The sequence below is a fragment of the Neovison vison genome, chromosome 1 (genome assembly GCF_020171115.1).
Source record: "Neovison vison isolate M4711 chromosome 1, ASM_NN_V1, whole genome shotgun sequence".
Lineage (NCBI taxonomy): Eukaryota > Metazoa > Chordata > Mammalia > Carnivora > Mustelidae > Neogale > Neogale vison.
This window is the reverse complement of record NC_058091.1, coordinates 9,792,225-9,819,238: the sequence shown is the minus strand read 5'-3', so window position 1 is coordinate 9,819,238 and position 27,014 is coordinate 9,792,225. Positions and strand designations below refer to the sequence as shown.

Below are 27,014 nucleotides of genomic sequence, written 5' to 3'. Positions count from 1 at the left end.
TATTTCTTTTATATTTAAGGATGAGTCTTTGGCATGCATGTGGGGAAAAAAAGTATGGCAAAAAATAATATCGTCATTAATTTTCATTTTGCCAGAAGCATGTTTTAGAGGAACTCAGTTAAACTAAAAAGGTCACAGCTACTAAGCACTTTCTTTTTCTTGTTTTTAATTCCATTAGTTAGTGATACAGATATATATATATAGATAGATAGATATAGATATATATATATATCCCTAGAGGATCTGGGCAGGCCCCCAAAAGAGAAGTGTTGATAGCTCTGAACATCATAGCATGACAGTCAAGGTCTTTCAATAAATTACATTGCCCCTGAACTGTGGGCGCTCGAAGGGTCATAGTTAAATGTGGAGAAACTGAGGCCTGTTTTCTCCACCAGATTAAGAAAAAAAAAATCACACTTCTCTCACCAATGCCATCCTGTGTTCCCATTTTCTGGAATTTATATGCTTCAGCACTATTTTTAGGAACATTTGGACTTATATTCATGGGATTATTTTTGCGACAGTGAAGAATGATGTTTACCATTCCATGGTCACAGTTAAAATTCACGCTCATAGCCACCTCCTTAACTCTGAGCACACAGAAATGTGGACAGGGGCTCTCCTTTAACTTAACAGGGCCCTTCTTCCTTCAGACAGCTGTTGTCAGGGCATGAAACAAACAGGCCCATTCACAGAAACCAGAGTCACTTCATTCTCTCCCATTGTGGATATTCAGATTCTCTTAAGATCGTCTTTGAACAAAAAAGTTAGACTGTTAGAAAGGCAACAAAAAAAAGCACCGTTTGAACACCTGGGTTGGGCATTTTCATTGGGGCCCACTTTCCATTTTCCATAATTAAGTAGATAAAATCAGCTCTTCGGGTAACGTTAACATCTTTATAAATGGCACACATCAATAATATTAATAATAATAAAATAAAGTAAAGTAAATGGCGCACATCTCTCGCGCGCATCCCCAGACCAGCTCCTGCGGTTCTCCAACTAGTGCTAGAAACTCGGCTGATTTGAGCTGTTGCCCGCGTCCTGTTTGCCTTGTATCCCAAGCCTCTTCATCTGCTGTCCACAGGGAGCTTTTCTAAACATACTGGACCTAAGACCTAAACATACTGGACCTAAGACCTAAGAATCTTCAGGAGCAAGGAATCTTTGCATTTTAAAAGGCTCCCAAGTGAGCAAACCTTCACGGGTGGTGCTTGTCACCTTACCTGAAAAAATGCACCTAGGAACTCCCCCACCCCCCACCCTCAGCTTTTGTCCTGCTTGCTAACGAGTGTTTGCCTCTGGGCAGAGTGCTTCTCCAACTGTCACATGCCTCCAACCACCTGGCCTTACTCATTTCTAACAAGCTTCCTGGTGCTGCTGCTATCACGGGTCCACAGAACACACTTTGAGCAGCAAACCCCCAGGCCCAGGTGCCGCATCCTTGGTCCCACGGACATCTTGGGCTGGGTGGTTCTTTGCTGTGAGGGCTGTCTTGTCCATTACAGGGTGTTCGGCAGCATCCCTCGGCCTAACTTCCTAGATGCGATAGCATTCTCTCCTGCTTGTGACAACCAAAAAAGTCATCAGACATGTTTGACTGTAGCCAGATTTTCCCTAGGGCATGAAATCACCCCTGGTTGAGAATCACTGCCCTAGGTGACCTTGACCCTCAGTCAAGAGTAAGCGATATTACTAAAGGCGATTTGTTTGTACATTTCAATATCTGCACTCTGGGTTTATCTGCCTTCCCTAGAGTGTAAAAGGATAGAGGACTTAACTTGTTCACCGCTATTTCCAGAACACCTGGAAGGCTGCTTAGTACACAGCCGGGGCCTAATAAATATTGGGCAGGAATAACGAATGAATGCATGAAGCTAGCACTGAACAGCATTGGAGGCTCATTCTCTGAGGCTTCCTTTCCTTATGTTCTATGAAGCATACAGAGGAAAGTGGCTTTGCCCAATTCTCTACAAATATTTCCTTGTGTTTTCTCAGTTCCTGGTTAAAGCCATAAGTGGTCGAGTAGCTGTGGGACTGAAGCGTGACTGTCGCAGTTCTCATCTGACGAATGCTTTTTCCTTGGCCACGTTCTCCCCTAAGGGAGATCCATCCTACAAGCCCTTTGATGACCAAGTCTGGAGGAAGCCCAAAGCCTTTGTGGTTTCTAAGCGCCGTGACCTCCCATGACCAAAGCCAGCTGCGTGTTCAGGAGAGGCGAGATCCAGCCTTGGCTGCTCTGTGCACCGTGGGTTTGCTGTCTGCACTTGTCATCTCCCTCTTTCTTAGGCTCCTGCTGCCTGCTGCGCTGTCATTGTTCCCCCAACTTCCACCCTCTTATGGGGCTGGGAGGGCCACGGGCAGCATCATGAGTGAGAAGGGTACATGTACATCACTGCCCCTCAGAGCCAGAAAGCAGCAGTGCCTGTCCCCTTCCATTCCTCCTCTTGAGTGGTTCACAGGCAGCGCGGTCCCAGCAGCACACCTCAAGTCCCTGGTCCCTGCAGCAGACCTCAAGTGCTCTGCTTTGTTCATGAAGGCAGGACAGCCAGCATGGGTGTGAGACTCCGTGGGAACAAGGATCCCCTCTGTACCGCCCCCCTTGCCTCCAGCATGGACAGGGGCTGAGTCTCCTTATATGGGATCTGCCCCAAGTCCCCTGCCAGGTCCCCATCCCCAGGAGTCTGCATTAGCTCCCCACCACTGCACTCTTCACCCCTGCATGAAGGCTCCCTCTCCAGCTCTCTGCCTCCTTCAATGACTCTGCTGGTTTGAGGGCAGCCCGGGGACTCACAGTCTCAGCTCCTTGCTCTCCTGTCTCTGGGCCTGCGGGCTGAGCCCGGCTGGGGGGGGGGGCGGCGTGCATTGATCCCTTCACCCTCATGGCATCCTGGCTGTGCGTTGACTCCCATGCTTTCTGTCCAGCCCCGAGTGAGCGAGCACCTTTCCTTCCTGTTCGACCCTCCATCTACTCTGCAACCGTCCCAGCCGTGTCCCCTTCATCTGGAGGGAAACTTGCTTGCCCTGCCAGCCCCCCCCCCCCACACCAGCATGTCACTGCTAGCAGGTCCAGTCATGCTCCTGGCCCCACAGGACAGGAATTTCCTTGGAAGGGAGGAGAACCGAGTTCACTGGGGGAAACCCTGGGTTTTTCCTTTGTACTTTTTTATTCCTAGCACCTTTGTGGTGCTGATGTCGCAGTCCATCTCCCAGAGGGAATCCAGTGTCGGGGTTTTCCGAACGTGTTTGAAGCCGCCTCAGTGACTCAGCAACACTGTGCCCTCCTTCTGCCTCTCCAGGGCTCCTGGCTTTTGGAGACGTAGGAGTGCCTTGGGGCTCAGCCCTTGGCCCCACGCCTTGTGATGCTGTCATGGTCAAGGGATGTTTCTCTGTGCAGCCTCGGCCCTTCCACTTAGTCCTGCTCTGTGTTGCATCCACCTGCATATGCCCTTCCACTCACTGCTAGCAGGTGAGCTCCCCTCCTTCCCCCATCCCCATGTGCCAGCCAGAGCCTGAGGCTCAACCCGGACACCCACCTGACTCTCATTTATCGCAGCCGCTAGTAACTGGTGTTACCATTTTCACGTTTCTGGAATGTCTACTCCTCTCCATCGCCACAGCCCCCATTCTCTTCTGAACTAATATCATTCCTGGCTTGTATTCCAAGTCCCTCCTACCGGGCTGTCTTGCTTCCCTCTGTCCCTAGCCCATCTCTGGGACTGTAGTCAACTGATATTTTACATGTTACCTACATTTGTATTACATATACTTTTAATCCTCCTTGGCTTCTGTGTTAGGGTTCTCCAGAGAAAGAGAACCAATAGGAGTATCTAAATTTATTTTTAAGGGGTTATGGGACCTGGCAAGTGAAGTTTGTGGGGCCGGCCTGCAGGCTGGAAAATTGGAAAGAGTCAAGGTCGAAGTCTTGAGTCCAGATTTCACAGGCTGGATTTCTGTGTTGCAGTCTTGAAGAGAATTTCTTATACTCTGGAGAACCTCGGTCTTTGCTCTTAAGGCCTTCAAGTGATTGCACGAGGCCCACCCACAGGATGGAGCAATATCTGCTTTACTCAAAATCTGATTTAAATCTTAATCTCATCTAGAAACACCACAGCAACATCTCTCCTGGGGTTTGACCAGGCAACTGGGCACACAACTTAGCCAAGTTGTCACAAAAAATTAACAGTAAAGCTTCCTCTTGCACTTAGGATGAAGGCCAACATCCCAAACATGACCACAAGGCTCTGTGTCATCGAGCCGCTGCCTTCTTCCTCTCTGACCATCTCCCAGGTACTGTGTCCTGGTCACACTAACCTCCTTTCCCCTCTTGAATATACTATCTGCCTCCTGTCCTGGGGCCAGGGCACAAGTCATTATTCCCTTTGCCTAAAATACCCAGTTCCTAACTCCAGTATCCCAGCCAGATTGCACACGCGTGCACAGGCATTGCCTAAGGAAGTCCCCCCTCCATCATCCTTCAGAACCTGGGTCAAGTACAGTTTCTTCTGGGGAGAGCCCCCACACCAGGAGGATGTCCTTGCTTCTCTGACTCAAAAAGGCAGAATGCATAGCGACACATTAAGTTGTCTGATTACTTAGTTAATATCCATGTCCTCCACTAGACCGTAAACTTCCTGAACCAGGAAGGAACCAGGTCTGTGCTGCCTACCAGGGTACCTCCAACACTCACAGATGCTGACGGACTGAGGGGAGGATCTGGGCAAGCCTCACTGGGCCATGAGGACCACATGTCTTCCTTCCTGGTAGGACCCCTTCAGTCCCATGTGCCCACGGGTTCCCCACTCCTGCTGCCCTTGTTCTCTTGCTCCCAGCTTTGCAGGCCATCTCTGCTCTGCCTTGAGATGTGCCCCACAGAGCAGAAGGGACTCACCTGTCTGCCCACCCGCCCGTGTGGCTCAGGCTTGAACTCAGCCTGCGTGAGCCTCACCTCAGGCATCAGTTCCAGTCTTTGAAGATAAACATTTAAGACAAACTGACAGAACAGAGATTTCAGCTGGAGGGAGAGGGTTAGGGGACCATGGCCCATTCATGAGCCCTCAAATGCACATTTGTATCTAAGCATTTGCAGAGCAAAGCTACTGCCCTCCAGTAGAGCAGTGAGAAAATATTCACATTTTACCCTCCAGTGGAAACCCAACCAATGTCTGTGGCCAGATCAGCATTTGCTCTACCTTCCCCCCTGATGCTCTAATAGTTGAGTTGTCTAAGATCGAATCATTTGAATATTTTCCTACGGACTTGGAAGCTTGCAGACTGTTAGCCAAGAGTCTGTGTTAATTGGCTCTTAGCCATTTGCCTTCATGATAGATAACCATTTCAAGGTTGGGTAGTCTGTGGTCCAAATGCTGCAGAGCACCAAAGAAATGAGCCTTATGAAATTTCAGGGGTATCAAACCCACCAGCTGTCCTCCAACTCATGCAGAGACATAATGTAATGACCTGCATATACAGCGAGTTATACCTCCCCTACGACTTGTATCCTAGTTCAGAGAAGCTTTGCCTTCGTTCCAGTTAAACATTTATTAGTAGAGGTTCCTCCCTTTCTCCTGGACACTGTCAGTGCCGAATTGTCTATAAAGGTTCAATGCATCAGGTAATCCCAGTGTTCCAAATCCTTTGGTTAAAGAAAAAGAATCTTAATGTGCTCCTTTTGTGAGTTTGGATTTTTCCCTTCGCATTTTTAAAAAAATATTTTATTTATTTATTTGAGACAGAGAGAGAGAGAGAGTGAGCAGGAGGGGGAGAGCAGCAGAGGGAGAGGGAGAAGCAGGTTCTTCACTGAGCTGGGGTCATGACCTGAGCTGAAGGCAGCCGCTCAACCGACTGAGCCACCCAGGTACCCCTCCCTTTGCGTTTCTTTTTTTAAGATTTTATTTATTTATGTTAGATAAGAGAGCACGTGAACAGAGAGAGGGGCAAAAGGAGAAGGAGAGAATCTCAAGCAGACTCCCCGCTGAGCACAGAGCCCACGGTAGGACTCCATCTCATGACCCTGAGATCATGACCTGAGCTGGAATCAAGAGTCAGATGCCCAACCAACTGAGCCCCCCAGGTGCCCCCATTCCCTTTGCATTTCAAAAAAGCAGAGTTCAGTTATTTTACATGGTGAAGTTCAACAGTTTTAAAAGTTCAATCATTTTCTCCCTGAATTTGGAGCAGGAATAAATGAGATGCTACACAAGTGGGTCTCTTGGGATGTGAGTGCCCTATTTATTATTTGCCTCAAGAAGAGAACAAGATTTATTCAGAGAGTGGCTTTAAAATAGACATGTATTAACAAACAATTTACTTAAGACTTCTGCTAAGCCCGGGCCTCCTTTCCAAGTGAAAACATTTGCGTCCCCGGATCCACACTGTGCGCACGACGCCCCCTCCCCCGCCCCCGCCAGACCCCCTTTTCTTTGCTGGTCATGAGGTTGCTGCAAAATGGGGATTCTGTCACTGTTTCTGCCTCCACAGCCACAACTACCGACAATTTGCAAGGCAGGGGAGGGGTGGTTCTTCATGAAGAAAAAAAACCCATTTCAGTCTTTTAAACTCTTTCAAAACGCTTGTTTATAAAAGTGTCCTTAAGAAATACAGACTCATATAAACTTGAAGTACTGTTAGAGCTTTATCCCCCCAAATTCTAGAGTTCTCTACCCATTAGGTATTGCAGACTTCAATTACTCTTTTTTCCACAGCTGTGCCTAAACCACAAAGAGCAGCCCCAAGAAGCAGAGGCACAGTTGTTGCCAACAACAAAAACCCAACTCCAAAAACACAGAGTCATTGAGGATTCGAGCAGGAGAACCACCTTCTGTGCCTCATGATGTGGGGTGGGGCACGGGGCTTTGTCATCTCCAGGGACGAGGAACAGAGTCTCTGACCAGCCATTGACGTCTGTCTGAATGCTGAGGAGAAACTTCCTTTGTGTTCAGGGGGTATTTGAAACCCTGGGTTTCAAGCCCATATTATTCACATCTACCCTGGACCCAGGCGTGCCTGAAAGCTGTTGGCTGGGGCAGTATTGAATTTGTGATGTGAAATAAAATGGCCCCTTTGGGGTGCCCTGAGGTGCTCGGCAGTCCATGTCGCGCGGCCCTCTCTGGTGGTTCAGACAAGCTGGGTGAGATGGGCCTCCGGACCAGCAGTGGCCAGGGACGTATTTGACAGGAGCAACAGCCGGAGGAAGATGTTGAGAGAGGCGTTCCCAGGGGGGAGGGAGGGTCACAGGGCGCAGGGACTCACACATCAGACTGATGTGTGCCCATGGAGGACACCAATCCTGGGCATCCAGACATCTTTGGTGCCCACCTTCCAGAACGATCAGCCTTCCATACAGCATGTACCTTGAAGAGCTACTGTATGCTGGGAGCTTTGCTGAATGGTGGGAATATGCAAGTGGGCACGGCCCGGTCTCCACCCTCCAGCAGCATCTGGGGGAAGACACGAAAGCAGATCCTGGTCTCATTGCCCTAGCAAGGTCCTCCCTCTGACCTGTAAGAACCACCAGCAGAGAAGGTGTCTCCCCCTGCTCCCAGCACAGGACCGGACCCTGCACAACACGACCTACTGCTTGAATATCATATATACATGCAGGAACCGCATGGTAGAAGTCTAAAGGAGGAAACAGCTCAGCTTACAAAGAGAACTTCGAACTGGTCCTTTAAGAAGGACGGGTGTCTATGCAGACAGCAGGAAAGGGAGGCCCAGGGGGAGAAGGCATCATGCCTGGTAGTAGGAAACAGCATTGCCTGGTCAAGGGGGCGCAAGGAAGCCACTGTGCTGTGAGCTCGGGCTCTCTGTAAGACTGAGCAGCCAGAGAAGGTCAGGTGCGTGGAAGACCATGTGGGTAGCCAGGAGACTCACTGCTCGCCAGACTGCCCAGCAACACCCCCTCGCTGCCCCCTCTGCACCCATGTCTGTCTTTGGTCATGTATGGGACCTCCATGGCCTCTGGCGTGGTATTTTGCTTAGGGTCCCTACAGTTGACCGGAACAATGTGGGTTTGAATTGCACGGGGCCACTTACACATGTGTTGTTGATATTTTTTTTCCATAAATACAGAACAATGTTGTAAATGTGTATTCCCTTATGATTTTCTTAATAACATTTTCTTTTCTCTAGCTTCCTTTATTTAAGGAACATGGTAGCTAATACATAGAATATACCAAATACATCTTCATCGACTTTATGTTATTTGTAAGGCTTCTGGTCAACAACAGACTATTCATAATTAAGTTTACGGGAAGCCAAAAGTTATACTTGGATTTTCAGCTGTGCAAGGGGTTTGCCCCCCAAACCCAACGTTGTTCACAGGTCAACCATATATCCTGAATGTCAGTTGACTTTTTGGTTTTTATTTTAGTTCTGTGGACTTTCAGTCAGTTAATGATGGCACAGCTGGGTCCTGAATCTAGGTCTTCTGATTTTTCCATTTCTTTTAGATGAAAAGCTCTCCAGATATTAAGTCAAAGAATTTTGGGGTTTAGCCTCAGTTTTAAGCTTCAGTTGACCATGTGTGTTGAATTCTAGCCTTCAGTTCACATTGTGTCAAAGTTTTAATCTTTCCAGAATGTACTAGGGAATTACAGGGTCACTAGTTTGTCTTAAGAAGTGCAAGCAGATCCTTCTCCAAGCCACTGGTACTCAGACCAGGCCTTTTTTAGTAGTTCTAGTGTGGGTGAGTTTATCATTCCCACTTTTTAAAACACTGCACTTGACAATCCAGTTTTTTAACCTTTCTGATTAAATCAACACAAATCTTATTGATTGGATTATTATTTTAAAATCTATATCTGGCTTTCTAGTGTTTCTTCCCATGTTTTCATGAGCTGAATTGATACAGTAGATTTCGGGCTGACATAAGACCAGAAGGCACCAAGTCATAATTAATCGAGGCCTCAGTGGCATCCAGTTGGCATGGTCTCTGGAGAGCTGACCTTATCCTTGATCTATTCAAATCAAGTTATTTTTACCCAGATGCTTAGGGAAGTACACAGCCATGTCCTCTCTTTGCTTTCTCCTTATTACAAAAGCTGTTGAGATATCCCATGGGGCAGCCACAGGAGGCCAGGCAGGTGGGACACATGCCAAGAGAGGGTATCCTCTTGGCATGTAGGATGCTTGGCAAGGCCACCCAGGCTCTTTGGGATGACTCCACGGCTGTTTAATTATTCTAAGTAGAAGGGTTGTTTTCAGCCCAGGGGTGGATCAGAGGGCTGCTCCTTACTCTTCCCGTTTCCCTGCCTCCCACCGCCTTCTCTCCCTCAGGTGTTCCAGAACTCTCTGTCCTCTCCTCCCATAACCTGCTTAAGAGAACTTTCATTTTCCATGAATAGAAAATGGCTAACTTCTCAATATGCTTGTCTTACCACTGGGGTTGGTATTTTCACAAATTCCAACACTAAAGCCAAAGGGCTGGAGGAGATTTTCCAGCCTCTGTCTTCCTCTTATAGAAGACTGGGGTGAAGGGTGAGGGGCCCCGATATCACGACGCGTGCATGGTGGGCGCTGTCTGTGCAGGGCAGCGGGCAGAGGGCCAGCTCTGCAAGTACCACCATCCCCGGGGAGTTTTTACCACACTGATGCCAGACTCTACCCCGCCAATGAAATCAGACTGTCTGAGGGCAGGACGGAAAGGCCAGTAGTTTCAGAAACTCTTCCCGTAACTCTCTTCCCGGCTGTTTGGGGGTGGTGCTCTGTGGGTGGTGGGACTCCCCACTACCCCTTGGTAAATTTGCCAAATGTTGCAACTGTTGCTGTCTGATCGTGTGTACTTTCAATGTGTATGAATTAAAAGGGACAGCTACCTTTCATGCTCCTGGCTCTGTTTCCAGAACACTATGAAGTTTCCCAAGATTTCCTCCAGCCCCTAGGGTCTGTCCTGACTGTTTATTGGCTGCAGAGTCTCTGCCGAAGCCCTTAGATATTCTCGCTATTTATCCCCCGTGGCCTCCTGCTCTTGGCTGCACGGCGAGCTGCCCCAAATTCTTTCTGGCAGCACTTACAGGGCTGGGAGAGGTCTAGATGAGAATAAAACTCCCATGTTTTATCTTCCTGTAGAGCAGGCTTCTCAACCCTGCAGCACGTCGGAACTATCCTGGGGGCGATTCTGATTTAATGGGTCTGGGCCCGGGGTCCATGCATTAGGGGAATTTTAAAAGCTCCCTGGGTGATTTTAATGTGAACTCAGGGACCAGAACGAGATTGTAAGATAAAATGAAACTTAAAAAAATATACATATTTGTATTTTCTTCAACATTTAAAAAAACTGGCCAGACAAAAGATGCTGGCCAGACAATAAACAAAATATGGAAATTATTTTTTAAATATCCGTTTAATGTATATGTTTTTGAATATATATAATATGCCTTTAAATGTATATTTAAATGTATATACATGTATATTTTTGAATACATATAAACACACACGTATATATGACTTACATTCCCTCCATCCAATACCTGGGATTTTTGAGGAGGCCAGTGTACACGGTGGGAGATTCTCAAACTGGATTTGGGATGCACCAGGGGAGAAAGATCTTAATGACTGAGCCAGCCAGGTGCCCCTGGAGAAAGATCTTGATACCAGTATCACCCACTGTACTAAATAGGTCAACACTACCTGCTGTAACAAAGCCCAGACCTTCAGCAATTTAACACGGTGGGGATTTGGTGTCCATGTAAGAGTGTGGAGGGCGAAGAGGTCAGAGAGGCAGCTCTACTCTGCACAGTCATCCAGGGTCCCCAGTTTGTGGTTCTAAAGTGCCCTGGCCCGGAGCGAGAGAGTGGGCGGGGCTCCACTGGGGAGGTACCCACTGGCAGCAGTGCACCGGAAGTGCTGGAACCCCATTGGCCAGAGCTCAGTCACGTGGCCGCTCCCACCTGTGTGAAATAGTCCCAGCATCCCGCCCCCCACCCCAAGTCCTGGCTAGGACCAGGAAGTCTGTGGGACGGCGGTTCCTCAGCGCCTCAGGAACATTCGTGTGTCACGTGCCTCCCAGAAAGGCATCGGTGTCCCAAGGCCAAGTGTGGCCACTGCCCTTAGACATGCAGACTCCACGCCTCCCTTCTAGATGCGGGAGACTGCAGGCACCGGGGACCGTGTGACGAGCGTGCGCTCTTTGTCTTCTTTTCTCCACAGATATCGCAAACGGCACCAGTTCAGGGGGGTACCGCCCGCCTCCCAGAACCAAAGAAGTCATCATCAATGGACAGACTGTGAAACTTAAGTATTGTTTCACCTGCAAGATTTTCCGGCCCCCTCGTGCCTCTCACTGTAGCCTTTGCGATAACTGCGTAGGTGAGTAGCCGCCGAGACAGCCTCGGCAGGGCCCGTCACGCGGGGGTCCGGTGTCTGCTGCAGAGGGGGTGGCTCGTTTCCTCGCAGGACTCGCTCTAGCACGGCCGAGGAGAGCCCGGGGGTTTCTCTCAACCTGCGGGACTGAACTCAGTACTAGCTGTATTCCAAGCGCCTCCTGCCGCCGATCCCATTCACCAAGCCTAGGGTTACCAAATCTCTCTCTCTTTTTTTTTACTTTTTCATTTTTCCGTCTTCCACCCCCTCCGCTCCGGGTACAGCGCCCTAGACCTTCTGCTCCCGGAGCGCACACACCAGAGTGAGGTTCTTTGCCCCTGGAGCTTCCAGATCGGCAGGCACTAGAAATAAAACCCTGTTACCCCGAGGTCCCTCGGTTGCCTAAACGTGGCCGGGTGGGCTTTGTCTACTTCTCCCAACTCCTCAGAGAGGCACTTAGTGGGGGAACTGGAGGCCCCACGAAGTCCAGGGAGAGGAAAAGAGGCAGAGGCGGGAAGACTTCCAGGCCCCTAGTTAGGATGGTTGCTCTCCCCAGAGACCACCAGGACCTTGCCTCTGTGTCCCCTTGCTTTCTCCAGGACAGACTGGAGGAACAGCAGAGGGAATGGGTAGCGCAGACGTCCTCCATTGTAAGACATGGCTCTACTGTTTGGCCACCATTGGCCCAACAGGGGATTTTTACAGCTGACCTGGGTCTCAGGCCCTCGGAATTACTTGGCAAGCACTTCCTGTCACTTCAGCCAGAGAACTGCTAGTCACACCCACAGACCTTTTTCCTTCCCGGTCTGAAGCTTCTTAGAGAATGAAGTTGGCAAGGAGATGGTAGAAGACCCAAGTCACAGGAAGGGCGGGTAACACAGAGGCTCTGCCCCCTGGGAAAGACCCACATTTCTCCAGTCCCATAACCTGCCATGGATAATTCTGGGCATTAGGCCCGGGAATCCTCTATGAGCTCAGACCCGACTTTGCTTCCCTCAGTAACACATCATGCCTGGCCAGCACTTTTTTTTGAATCTATTAGAATTTGTAGTCTCAATTCTTGAGGGAAAGAAAATGTCGTAATGCATTTCTGCTGTGCAAACTGTTTACCTTTTATTTGAAAATTACTTCATCCTAACATTAAAAACCTAAAATTGGTAGAAAGTCCCCGTTTTCGCCATCAGACCTTGTCTTGTTTTTTATCAACTTAGTAAATTACTTTTAGCCTTGCTCCCCAAGCAGAAAGGCATGGAATTGTGTTCAGTCCTTTCCCATTTTGCAAGTAGCTTGCGTCAAGAGTCAGGAATCTGGCACTGGATGGCCTGGTTGCCAATACTAGCATCATGACACAAACAAGCTACTTCAACTCTCTATACCTCAGTTTTCTCATCTGTACAATGGGATTGATAGCAGTAACTACTTCATGGGATGGTTGGAGAATTAAGTGGGTCGATATGAGGAAGAGCCTGGAATGGTGCCTGGGTAGAGCAAATGTTATTGTTGTGTCTGTAATCTTTGTTACTCTTCAGTTCTTACTTCTGCTTCCTTGATATTTTGATTAGCTCTCTCTAGATAATTTCTTGATCTACCGTAGCCCTCTGTGGGTGTGATGACCAAAACCGCACCTCATCCTCCGTGTGAGAGCAGACCAGGGTTTCCACAAGGACACAATGGCAGCCTTTGATAGATTTCTGATAGGCTTCCTGGTGACTTCAGCCCCAGGGGCCATCTTGAGGAGGCTTTTAAGTCAAAGCATTGCAGTGGCTTCAATATCTTCAGGAACTAACCTGTGGAGATTCTCAAAACCCTTGCTTGAGAATTTTGCTTGGGTCTTGCTTAAACCTTGCTTGGGTCATAATTTTGATACTAATGATGAACTATTATATGATGTAACTTAAATTTTTCACGAAACTCTTCTGCTACTTTGCCTTTTCCTGAAGGTCTGGTGACATATTTCACTAGGCATTCCTAGGTAGGGAGTTGATATCTGTAAACCCAAAGAATTTACTGGGTACCTCCTTCTCTTTATTATTTATAAAAATATTTACCCACTTCTAGACATCTGACTGTTCATTTATATCAACTGGTTCCAATTTTCTGTTTACTGTCTCTAGGCTAGACTCCTGATCATGATAAAACTTCCAGAACAGAAAGCACATGTCTCCAACTGAGAATTGTAATTGCAGAGTTTGCCATGATTTTATTTGTAGGAAGAAAGTTTTTATTGAAAGAATTATACTTTTTGCAGCCATGGAGAAATGTACAATGATGTGCTGAAAGCCAGGGTTAGCACACGCGCCTTCCCTTCCTTCGTAATGAATGGGTTTGGGTTGGTTCTTCCTACGTACACAGCTTAATGTTGCTTTACCCTGGGAGAGGAGAGAGGAAAAATGCAGTTTCCCAGGTGGTCCAGAAAAGTATTTTTCTTTGTTAACTAAGTTTGAAATGAGAGCATACTGGGAGGGGCTCTGTATTTTGAATTGAGAACTGAGGGACAAAACTGCTTCCATGGAGAGCAGACTCTGGTGCAAATACAAAACAGGTTAGTCGAGTCTAGTGGTTGGCAGTGTGGGTGTAATGCACAAGACCGGATCGAGGTCCTGTCATTGGATGCTATCAGTACCTGGGTAGGTTATCTGACTGTCCCCAACTGTTACCACCTCTCTAAAATGGGATGACCCTAGTACTACCTCAGAGGTTTCTTTTAAGGATTAAGTGAGACAGTGTCTAGCAAAGACCTCAGGTAGACGTGGTGCACACTGGGGGCTCAGTGTGTGCTTGCCATCAGTGTCGTCATGGTGACCAGGGAAATGCTGCCATGACCCTTCAAGGTAACTGCACAGAACAAGATTCATCTTCACGGCATGATAAGAATCACCTTGTTTTCCTGTAATCTGGTGGGCTTTAGAGGACCTGCAGTAGTAGAAGAGAACATATCCCTCCCCACTCTGGTTGTGCCTGTTTACCTCTCTTTCTGTCTGTCTCTCAGAACCTTTCTCTATCTTCTTTCTAGTTCTTTTTCTCTGTTGCCATCCATTGTTTCTGCACAGACAGAACAGAGTATTCTGGCTTATTGGTTAATCCAGGTGATCTTTGAAGTTATACGGTATTTTTAAATGACCAACATCTGGGGCCATGGAGCCCCTTCTGCTGTCTCTGATCCTCAGGATCCCTCAGATCATGATTAAAGTGAGACTAACTGAAGGTGCTGGAAAGCACAATGCGTGCTTGGGAGGTCCTCTCCAACTCATTGTGTTCATACCGGAGCCCCCAAGTGAGTCTGCTCCACATTTCAGGGAAGTCTGTCCTTTGGTGGTCTCTGGTCTCTTGTCAAAAAAGCCAGCAGCTTTCACCGGAATTGGGTATTCTGAACACAATCTAAGCCTGTAATTAAAAGGGACTTACTTGAAAGTAGCTTAATCACACCCTGTGGACCAAGTTGAGTTGGCTAAACAATGAGACCGCACATGCGTTTGTAAGCCTGCTCTACCTCGAGTTAGTCTAGTTCTGACCAGGCAGAAGCAGCTTAGCCTGAGGCCCAGAGGTGGCCTTTGGAGGCAGCAGCCCCCTGGGTCCCAGACCTGCTGCCCAGTGTGGGCAAGGAGGACCCTCTCTGCCTATGCAGTGCCGCATCCGAAAGTGCTGTGAAGACAAAGAAAAGGGCACGTGAAGCCCTCAGGCTGTGTCAGCCCCTGGGTTGCACTCAGTGCTGCTAGCCTCTTTCCTTACGTATGGGGTGCCCCGGTCCCATTTTGTTCTGTCCTCGTCTATTAGTTCTGGTGTAGGTGGCACAAAGAACCTCTAGAGGCCCTCCACAGGGACTTGGTGTTCAGTGACTCTTGTTTTGGGTAGGGCTGTACCACCATCTTAAAAATCCTTATAAACGCCTTTTCTCATTCCCCTGCCTCTTTTTTGCTGTGCTCTCGCTCTCCTGGGAGGAGTGCACACTCCCCTTCTCACCCCACACCACAGTGTCTCCATCCCATTGATCCGGCTGCTTCCTGTATGATGTGGTTTTCTGAGCTCAACTGCTGATATTTTGTCTGTTGTGTATACTCTGTGTATATTAGAACTCACGCATTAGAGCTATTGCTGCACGGTTGGGCTCAATCTTAAAAGGTTTAGAATATCTGAGATTTGGAATTGCAGGTGTCTTCTGGTGTAGAGTTGCATTCTGGAATTTCTTTTTAACTATTAGGTATGGGGAGAGGGCTATTAATCTCCCATAAGAAAGTGTATCATTTGAGGGGAATGGAGAGAGACGGCATTTGCATTCTCCCAAGAACCAAAACAAACAGGGGTTTACTGTACCCGCCCCCAGTTTCAAATATCTTTTCTTTTCAGTCATATTTAATAAGGACCTATGTGTCAGACCTTTGCTAGTGGCTAGATACATCCAAGTAAAAGACAGTCCTCAAAGATCATTACTAAGAACAGATGAAGGAGAATTCAAGATAGAAATCATTATATTTATTATGGTGCATAAGCCAAAGAGAGTAATTTTACACTGGTAAAGAGTACAATTAACAATTCAGTCATCAACATATATGCATCCAGTAATATTGTGTCAAAATATATAAAGTAAAAATTGTTAGAGGAAGCAAGGATAATTTCGTAAAAACATAATGCTAATGAGAAACAATTTTATAATTCTAGTTTTGATGGTTCAGGTAAATAAAATAGAAGTAAGGAATGGTTCAGGTAAATAAAATAGAAGTAAGGAAATAGAGAATACTAATATTTAATTAATAAGTATATGCTGAACTTTGTTTCTACAAAGTATACTTACCTTCTTTTTAAATGGTATGTGGAATAGTTACAAAAATTAATCATACTAGGCCACAAAAAATTCCTAGCTTTCTAAGAGCAGATATTGCACAGACCATAATATCTGATGGCACAACAGTAAAACTAGAAATCAGTCACAAAGAGATAAGTACACAAACCTGACCAGTTGTGATATTTAAAAAAAACAAAAACAAAAAAACAACTTTTTAAACTTCCAACACAAACCTCAAAATCACAATTGTGGACTAGTTAGAAAATGACAATAAGAAACAGGCAAAAGAAAACCGTATGCAGGTTAGAATTCTACATTTTAAACACACAAGAGTTGACCTAAGCAGGAGAGAGTTCTTTGGAAAGCTGTCAGGTAGCCCATAGGAATGAAGGAGAAGCCTGAGAACCAGGCTCGAAAACCAGGAAGAGCCAGGGAAGGCTGCATGACTGAGTGCAGTCACGGCTGCAAAAGGATGTCACAGGAGGCACGAGCACCACGAGCAAAATGCTTGTTGCACCACCACCAAGTTCTAAGTCTGCTGCTGCTCTCAACTTAAAATGACTCCGTCCGTCTGCAAGGACTGTGGGTTCAGACATCTGGGTGGGAGCACCTGGGCCTGTTTCACTTCCCCACCCAAGGAGCTAGCAAGGTGGGAGAAGGTAACTACCCACTTTCAGCTTCTATAACGAGGGGTGGAAGGGTGGGGTCCTGTCTCCCACCTATTTTGGGATTCTCCCCAAAACAGGAAGTTAACATAGATGGTGAATGGCCAATAAAAGAAAAAGTTTTTAAAAATCTAGTCCAAAAAGACCCTGAATTTAGAAACCAAAAAACAAACATAGCATCCATCTCAAGAGGATAGAAAAAGAATAGCAAAATAAGCTTAAGAAAAACAGGAAGAAAGTGATTAGTGACCTTGAAAACAGAAGAATAAATATGATCCCACCTCTGATTCTTTGGAAAATAAGCATTGTAAAGATAAACTTCTGGTAAGACTGAAAGAGAAAATAACAAGAAAGTAGAAATAACAGATTCAAATAAGACAAATACAGGTAAATTTTTTAGTTATTAGAAAATAATTACATTAGTTTGCATATTATATAATACACTGATTGCTTTGAAAATCTCAGTGAAACATGGCTTTATGGAAAATGAGTCAAAGAATGAGTAGAAACTTAAGTAGACTAATAATAATGAAAGACTGAGTAATTTACTAAAGAAACATCCAAGAAAGATGCCAGAACCAAACAATCTTACTTCCAGTGCTCTGAATAGCGTTTCAGATCTTAGAGCAGCTTGGACAGCTTTTCAGTTCATTTCTCCGAGACAGCATAGACCTAACACTAAAATCTAACAAAATAACATGAGAAAAAGAAGACTCTGTTTAATAAATGTATGTAAAAGTCAAAATGATAACATAGCAAATTCAATCTAACATAGCAAATTTAATCTAACAGCATAATAAGAAAATTCGTCATTTTGACATAAAAGGGCCTATCCCAGGAATGCAATTTTTAAAATGTTAATAAGTCTCTTCCTATATCAATAGGTCAAAGGCCAAAAGGTATATGATCATGATAATAGATAAGAAAAGGAGATTTAATAAAATCTGGCACCCATTTCTAACTCTAAAACTTGGCAAACCAAGTTTGGGTGGTCTGATAGGCTGAATTTGGGCCCCATGATCTCCATACCATGGTATTACTCCCACAGTTAGGTCACCTCACATGACAAAGAGGTTTTCCAGATGCCAGTAAGGTTCCTAATTAACTGACTCCAAGTAATGACCCAAGTGGGCCCACTGTAATCATAAGAGCCCTTCAGAGCAAACAGCAGAGATTCCAAGTAGGAGAAAGATTCATCCTGCATGGTTGGCCTGAAGATGGAGGGGACCATGTGGAAAAGGTGAGAAATAAATGAATGCTGTCAACCGCACTAGGCCTGGAAGGAAGAGGACCCAGGCCCAATGGCACCTGCACCCCCGACCTTTACCTTGATCCTAGCCTTGGGAGACCCTGAGCCAACCTCCAGACCTGTTAAAATTTCAAGACACTAAGTTTGTGTTGTTTAAAGCCACTGCATTTTGAAGAGCTATCTGCACCCCCGTGTTCATTGCAGCTTTACTCACAACAGCCAAGAAATGGAAACAATCTAGTGCCTGTCAGCTGATGAATGGATAAGGATGGCGGTATAGGCATGCAATGGAATATTATTCCTCCACGTGAGAGAAGGAAATCCTGTATTTGCTTCAACATGGATGTATCTCAAGGACATTATGCTAAGTGAAATAAATCAGACAAAGACAAATTGTGTATGGTACCTTTTATATACAGAATCTAGAAAAGCTGTACCCATAAAAACAGAGTAAAATGGGGGATAGGGGACCGAAGGAGATGTTGTTTAAATGTACAAATTGCTAGGCACTTATAAAAAAACTAACAGAAAAGAATATCTTTTAACACAATTGTAAAGATAAAAAAAGCTAACATTTTCTTTATGGCAAAACGCTAGAGTTATTTTACATTAAAGTTAGACACAGATTAGGATGTTCACGATCATGGCTAGCATTTAACATTTTTCTAGCTTTTTTAAACTAATGCAGGAAGATGAGATAAAATAAATATGCACTGTCAAAAAGAAGCAGACAAAATAATCCCTTCGTTGCAGGTGACAAGAAAACCAACAATAACATTAGAACTAGTACCAGCAAATATCAGAGCTCATTTAAAATTCAGTAGGGTTATTAGTTACCAAATTAATACATTAAAGTAAGTGGTCATAGATCAGTTAGGAATCACAATAGAAATCAAAATACGTTCTCTCCACAATATTATTTTTATTAAGATTTTATTTATTTATTTGTTTTTTTTTTTTTTTTATTTGACAGACAGAGATCACAAGTAGGCAGAGAGAGAGAGGAGGAAGCAGGCTCCCTGCTGAAGCGGGACTGGATCATAGGACCCTGGGATCATGACCCGAGCTGAAGGCAGAGGCTTTAACCCACTGAGCCACCCAGGCGCCCTCTCTCCACAATATTCTTTATAAAATTAACCAATGTGAGGCAGGGGACAAGATAAAACAATTACACAGTTAAGTCAAAAGAATAAGCTAGCCATTAATAACCAGTAACACTGTGGGGGAAAAGCAATACAAGGAGACCTGTACTGTTGGATATCATGAGGTCTAACGCATGTCCCTGACCCACAGACCTGGTGCAGAAAGTGACTTGAGGACTGCCTATTCATGTGTATGTGTGTGTGTGTGAACACTTTCTTCATTGTCACTTCTAAATTCTCCAAATCTCTAAAACGATCATCCGAATACACAGTCCTTGTTTAGAAGGGTCTCACCATCTGGCGAGAACGGCAGAGGTCACCAAGACAGTGTAGGGCTGGTACCACAGGGAGGGGTCTTCTGGAGCCCAGACTTCTCATTGGGGGGGTCCCTGTGCCAAGTCGTACAGTGTCAGGAGGGGATTACTGCATTGCTGGAGGCAGGAGACCCAGTGGGTCAACATACTGGGCAGACCAGACAGGACAGAAGCTCGGAGACTTGTGCAAATGCTTGAAAGCAGTCCATGAGGCTTGTCCCCTGAGATTTGGGGGAGCTGTTTACTCTACGACTCCTGTGGGGCCGGCCTCTGAGCTTTCTGTGGTTGCACACGGCTGGGTTCTTCTGCTCCTCAGGACATCTAGTCCCTTCCAGTAGCCTGTCAGTTTTTCCTCAGTGTCCGGAGTTTTGTCCTTTTTCCTTGGTTGAAGCAACAGGTCCTGTCACTAAACTTCAAACTCTATCAATCATCTTAATGCTTTTGTATCCAAGCCACCAGCCCTGTTTTCACCTTCATGGACCTCTGGAAAGTTCCTGCGTGCCTCCCCTAATTTGTGTGCCTACCTCCAACTCAAAGTGAATACCTGCAGTCGTGAGCTCTTACAGCTAAAAACAAACTTGGAGGTGTTTTTTTTCTTTTTTCTTTTTTTTTTTCTTTTTTCTCTGATCACCTATTATAGTGGACTGAAGGCTGAAGGGGGTTTTTGAAATGAAGAGAAAGTCAGGGACTGTCATTGTTGTTGTGATGTAACTCACACTTTGCAGACGGGAGAGAGGGCCAGAATTCGGTTCATGGCTGTGCAGAACACTGTCATGTGTTCCTTAAAGGTTTTAGTCATATCAGAAGTTCAGAACCAAATTTACCCACCTCTGAGCATATAGATAAGACCTCGGGGCATGTATTTTTGGCACTGACTTCTTCCTGATTTGCTTATAGGCAGCTCGAGTCCTTTTTCAGAAAGAGAGGGGGGTTTTAATGAAGTCACTCATCAGCAATGATTCAGTGTTATTAGCTTAAGTGACAGATGACAGAATTCCAAGTAACCTTCCTGACTCACTTGACGGTAAGATGACATTCTTTCCTGGAAGTCTTTTCACCTCCTCTTGCGTCAAATGAAAACCATTTCTGGTTGCCTCCATGCTGTTTGCTGTCTCTTCCTGCCAGCTCTCCTGTCCCAAAGATCACGCCCACTCCCCTTCTCCTGGGTCCCCGGCTGGCCCCAGCTCGTCTCTTGGCTCTGCACTGTCCGTGGAGTCTTCACACTATTGCCTCGTCCCTGGCAATCTCTTTCTCAACATGCTCTCCCCACAATGAGATCTTCTGTGTTCTGCTTCCAGGAGTTTCTTCTAAAAAGGACATTAACATTGAGGGTCTAGAGGTGCTTTTGAGGCTATAACCAAAATAAAATGAAACTCCTCGAAGGCTTTCCTCTTGCAGAAGAATCTACTTCACAACACATTTGTGAAGTAGATTCACAAATCACAACACATTTGTTCTAGGTTTCAGTGCGTGTAAGTCCGTATAAATGTCTTAAGATGGACTACGTGGGCCCAGGAGTCTGCATTTTAGCACAGTTCCCAGCGGGTTCCTAGTCACAGTCAAGGTTGAGAGCCAGGGGATCAGCAAGGGTTCCAGCCCGGAGGTCAGGCCATGCGGAAGCCTCAGGAATTGCTCATTTCTTCTGACAGGAGGCAGCCACTTCTAGAAGAAAAACTGCTAAGGTGATTAGCCACTTTGAGATTTTAATATTAATAAGTAACTACCATTTTTTGGAGGCTGCTGGAAACCATGCATAGGAAATGTTGAAAACTCATCAAGAAGGCTGTATTTCTCCTCCAGCTCCCCTTAGGGCCATCTTTTCTCTGGGTGTCTGAGGTGGATGTGGACACAGTTTGCCAACAGGGGTAGAAGTAACGTAAGCATTTGTAATGAAATCAAATGTATGTATACGTCATGCTGTTGACTTGAGTGGCCTAGAATTGGAACTGGCCTCCAGCAACAGATTGTACGTGGGTGGAGAGGGCAAAGAAGTACAAGACAGGACTCCTGCCGTTGAGAAGTTTTCTGCCTACATATGAAAAGTTCACTAACACCATAAAGAATATTTGACAAGTTTTTAACACTCAGGATATCTAGTCTGACCTTAGGATGGTCATTTTAGCTGAATTCTCACAAAGGGATGAGATGGGAGGAAAGTCTTGAAAAATTAGATGCCAGCCACCCTGAGGCCCCGGATGTGGCCCAAGAAGGAGGGACCAGACTCAGCCACTAGCAAGAATTGCTGGAACAAGATCAAAATCTGGCCTTAGGAGGGCTAATCTCACATAGTGTAAAGTGAGTCGATGAGATGTATCTGTTAGCTACTATCCAGCGATGCTGTCTGACAAACATCCTCCGAAATCTCCATGGCTTTTAATAAATAGCACTTCTCCTTCTCGTGTGGCTGTGGGTCACGGGCAGCTCTGAGAACTGGCTGGGCTTGGCTCCGGGCGTTGAGGAGGGTGAGTCTTCTCCAGTTTGATTCTGAGGACCCGGGATGGAGGGACTGCAGCCAGCAGGGATGTCTTCTCCTCCCAGTGTGGGTCACTGGACCAGGTGATGGGACACCTAAGCAAGCAGTATCTCTTAAGGCCCCTGCTTAGGAGCACATGCGCTAAGCCTCCATTGGCCAAACAAGGCAGATGGCCATATGCCCATGACTGTGATCTGTCAGTGGCGCAGGGAAGGATATTCTATCTTAAGAGGGAAGAAAGTGAATATTTGCTGAAATTAACCAATCTGTCACGGAGACTCAAAGACTGAAGACCAGTCACTTTCTAAGGCTGTGTGTCTATTCATCTTTTTATAGTATAGAGTGTCTTATAGTCCAGCCGTCTGTTGTTTTCTTGAGTTGCCTAGAGGTGAAATTGTCTTCCAGCAATGGATTTGGGAGTTAGGGAAGCAAAGGATAAAATATACATCACCAGCTATGAAGTTCTTTCTTCCAACATTATCTGTGGTCGACCAGCTGATCCCGCTGCTCGCTGTTGGGTGTTAAACAATAAAGGTTTCACAGAATTCCGCCTACTGTCAGCAGCAGTCGGGCAGGACTGAGCTCTTAAAGGCTGGCCACTGGGATAGTGACCAGTAACCTGTGTGCTTTTGTTTTGAAAGCTTAGTATAAGTTTGTACATTGAAAAGAAAAAGCTATGGAAATAATTGGGTTTTTTTAGAATATGTTAAGTTTTATTTTACTTTCAAAAGGTTGGAAAGTATTTTAAATAAAAGACTCATTGACATGGAAAGATTAAGTTGGGAAAAGGGGAAGAAGAATCACTTATTTAAAAATTAGTAATGTGGAGCATTAGGTGGCTCATTCGGTTAAGTGTCCAACTCTTGATCTGGGCTCAGGTCACAATCTCAGGGTCGTGGGATTGAGCTGTGTCTGGCTCCCCACTCAGTGGGGAGTCTGCTTGTCCCCCTCTCCCTTGCCCCTGTTTGCATGCATGCTCGCTTGCTCTCTAAAAATAAATAAATAAATCTTAAAAAAATGAAAATTAATAATGTAAAAAAAGTTACTACTGTGCCTGTAACATGAGATTGCTACATTTTTTATTAAAAATAGGAAATGAATACACAGAAACAATGTACACTCAAATAGTTCCTGGGTTTTTATGACATCATCATATATTTAGGGAAGGCTTTTTACTTTAGGAGGTGATTCTATATGTTATCTCATCTGTTGCTCACAACCAGCCTGTGCATTAGGGGGGTAGAGAGTATCACCCCCATTTGATAGAGAACTCCGGTTCAGAGAGGGCAGGAACTTGCAAATGGTCACACAGCAGGACTCCAGTAGCCTGAGTTAGAAGCCGTCCTCCCAAGCCCTGTGGGAAAGCTCTAATGCACAGCTGCAGAGCAGGGAGAAACTCAGCTGGGCCAGAAGGTGAGCAGGAGGCAGACAGTAAGATTTAACTTGTGTGGAAAGACCGTAACCTCTACCCCACTCCAGCAGAAACACGCCATTCATCCAACACTGAATGAGGCTCTGTGCCTGGGTCCCGGGCAGGGCTGCAGTTTGCAGGGAGAGTAGGAGGATGAGTCACAGGCATTCACAAACCTCGAAGAGCTTCGGAAGGCTCCAGGATGAGTAGAGAAGGTGAGCGTCTGCCACGAACTCGCTGGACCCATGCAAAGTCTTAAGTAAACTCATCACGCTGCTTATTGTCCTGGGATTATTGAGAGGTTAGCAAGACAAGGGACATGTGTAAGTGATTCAGATCGTTAGAATCCTCTCATGTGTGCAAATGACATGTATATTACCCTCTTGGGTTGACATAATACAGGCTTTTTGTACTTGGATTGGGCCTTCTTCTCAGGGCTCCCATGGGTCTGTTAAGATCCAAGAGGAGAGTTTAATGAGGTGAGCTGTGTACTTGAATCAGAAGGTACCAGCAACTTGAGTGGAAGCCGTGGGCCCCACATGGGAGAGAGTTCCATGATCTACCCCAGCGACCTGGACAGAGCAAGGCTTCAACAGCCTCAGAGCCGGAGCTCAGTTGCCATGAGGATAGGTAGGCTGTGGCTCCCGCTAGAGAAATGCAGCTCAGTCGCCGGGACTGTCTCCCTCCAAGGACAGGGCCTGACCAGGGACCAAACACCTTGCTTCTAGAATTTGCTTTGAGCAGGGATTCCTGATCGGGGCACTGTGGATGGAATTCAGGGATCCATGAGCTTGGATAGGAAAAACAATCCCATCTTTATTCTCACGAACCTCTCAATGAAATTTAATATATCCTTCAATTATATATACAGGCCACAAACCACACAAATAGGGTTAGTCACCACGAGAAACCACAGACATTTCTGATGCCTTGCAGATATGTAGACCAACCTTTCCACTTGTCACTGCTTCACAATTACAACAACTGATAAAATCTAACTTCTTTTATTTGGCATATGGATAAACAAGCATGCATTTTGTTGTGTCACAACTTTTTAATTATTTTGAAAATAATACTGATTTTTGGTGTCTTTTGTCCTCTCATGTGTTTTATAAATTTAAAAACACACAGGGAAGGGGAGGCCAGTAAGCTTCAGGAGGCTCCTGGCAGGGGTCACAGCACACCCAAGAAGTTAAGAACCCCGCTTAAATCTTGTTTAGACTCTTTGCTTGTTAGAAAATAGACTTCTGAAGATGACAGGTAACATCTCTCCACCCCACCACCCACCAGATGGACTGTATTAATTTTTTTTTCAAGTAATACCCAGTAACATTTTTTTTCCCCCAAGAATGCCATTTGTTTTTTGGTTGTTTGGTTTTTTTTTTTTAAGGTTTTATTTATTTATTTGAGATAGAGAGCAGGTGCACAAGTGGGGGGAGGGACAAAGGGAGAAGCAGGGTCCCCACTGAGCAGGGAGCCCAATGTGGGGCTGGATCCAGGACCCCAAGCTCATGACCTAAGTCAAAGGCAGACGCTTAACCAACTGAGCCACCCAGATACCCAAGAATGCCGTTTTTATAAGCTTTTTTTTTTTTTTTTTAAGAAAACCAATGACACTGGGCTCATTCTTCTTCCTTCCCCTTTTTCTTCCTCTTTCTCTCTCAAGAAATGCAGGTGTGCAGCACACAGACACATAGCTTCCTGGAGGCGGGTGGGCGGTCTCAGTGGCAGGATGAGCGTCTGAGCTTGTCTTCACCACCTCTCTGGGTTCTTGGGTAAACAGAATCCTTCTTGAAAGTTCCTTAAAAGTTGTTGAGAATCCCTTCCTCCCCACTGTCCTTGTCTCGATCTCTTTATGCCACTGAGAAATACTGGGAAGAAAAGAACCCTTGGTGTAGTTAAAGAAATTAAGGCTTTCCCGCAAAGGCTCACTGGGTGTCGTCTTAGATTTGAAGCTAAGATCATTTCCCAGCCCCACCCCACCCCCGCCGTGGGTTGTATAATGGTTTGTGCCACATGTCTTTCCCCTGGAAGTGGGCAAAAATAAGGTGGTGTTATAGAGCATATTCTTGACTCTTAGGAGTTAAATTCACAACAATATCATAACAGAGGAGTATGCCGTTTATCACATGATAAAAGTAACTGGTTTTCCACCAGCGGTTTGTGCCTGAAAAACCATTATTAGTAATTGATTTGTAGTTTATTTTTCAGTCCAACTAGCTCAACAACAACAACAACAACAAAAACCCTTGTATTTTTTCCATCTTTGATCACGCTGAAGCTTTGCTGGAGGACAGAAAGTCACCAGCGTGTGTGTCTGGGATTCTTAAAACCCTGTGCTCTGGGAAGCAGGGGACTTGTAGGCTATTGATCCTCTAGGGCTGGACGTGTGACTCTGTAAGCCCCTCTCTCAGCTGTCGGAGGGATGTCTACCAGCTGTCGATTGTCAGGCCCCATGCAAGGCAGGCACTGGGGAGGCAGATGAACAAGTCAAAAGTACACAGTTAGGTGGGAACATGCAGGAGAGGTTCCTAACCCAGGGGAAGGAGCACCCAATCTGAGAACCGCAGGATAAGCACGGGTTGTCAGGCAGAGGGAGGGACCCGAGGAAGAGGCTGATGTGAAAAGTCCAGGCAGTCAGGGAGGAGGTATATGAGAGGCAGAAGGTAAACACGCACCTTCCAAACCCACTGAGGATCCTCTGTCTTACCCTGAGAGCAGGAGACAACACAGTGACCCTATCTGTGTTTCAGAAAGTGGCCTCTGTCCGCCTTACAGACAGTGAGTGGATGGTGGCAAGACAGAGCCATGGAGATGAGTGGGAGGGATGCTGCCCTGGCAGGTTCCCTTGGCGCAGGCTAGGGAAGCGACCATGGAGGTGGAAAGACAATGTGGATGGATTCCAGAAATATTTCAGGGGAAGAGCCAGCAGGAGTCCGTGCTTCACTGAATTCATGGCGTTGGGGCGAAGGGGAATGAGGGTTTGAGCCCTTTATCTCTTGGAAGCATGATTATTTCCCCATGTTAAAAATTAATGTTTTTAGGGGCACCTGGGTGGCTCAGTGGGTTAAAGCTTCTGCCTTCAGCTCAGGTCATGATCCCTGGGTCATGGGATCGAGCCCCACGTTGGGCTCTCTGCTCAGCAGGGAGCCTGCTTCCTCCTCTCTCTCTGCCTGCCTCTCTGCCTACTTGTGATCTCTGTCTGTCAAATAAGTAAATAAAATCTTTAAATTAAAAAAAAATTAATGTTTTTAAAGAAAAATGGAGTTCACGTATTTTAAGTGAATCATGGCACACTGACCTGTCTGTATGGCACATAACTCAGCTTGACTGCCCGGAAGCCTCTGGCCCTCGTTCCAGAACTCCATCCATAGCCGCTTAAACCTGCGGACCTAAAAACGATGGGACCAGCTGCAGAGAGCCAGAGCTACAATGTCAAGCCAGAGTGGTTAGTTGGTGTCTGTGAAGTCGGACACACAGAGGGAAGAAAAGAAGGGGGGTGGGGAAGCGCTAGAAAAATCACAGCAAGAGAAAGAAGAGAGCAAAAAAGATAAACATGGGGAAAGGGAGGGTAGCGAGTGGTGGGGTCAGGCGCTTGCAGGGGGCTGAGAGCAGACGGTGCTAGGACAGGACCCGCCGCCCTGGGAGCTGCCAAGGATGCTAGCCGGAGGGCAGACCC

General features: G+C 46.1%; 1 protein-coding gene across 2 annotated transcripts in view; it reads left to right on the top strand.

Annotated features, from left to right (window-relative positions):
• Positions 1-27,014, top strand: part of ZDHHC14 (zinc finger DHHC-type palmitoyltransferase 14) — a 266,282-nt gene that overhangs the window by 184,629 nt on the left and 54,639 nt on the right. The window contains exon 3 of one of the 2 annotated variants that reach the window (XM_044243227.1): positions 11,149-11,307. The exons of the other annotated variant lie outside the window; for it this stretch is intronic. Within the exon in view, the coding sequence (XP_044099162.1) occupies positions 11,149-11,307 (159 nt within the window). The remainder of the gene's footprint in view (positions 1-11,148; positions 11,308-27,014) is intronic. 2 annotated transcript variants of the gene reach the window in all.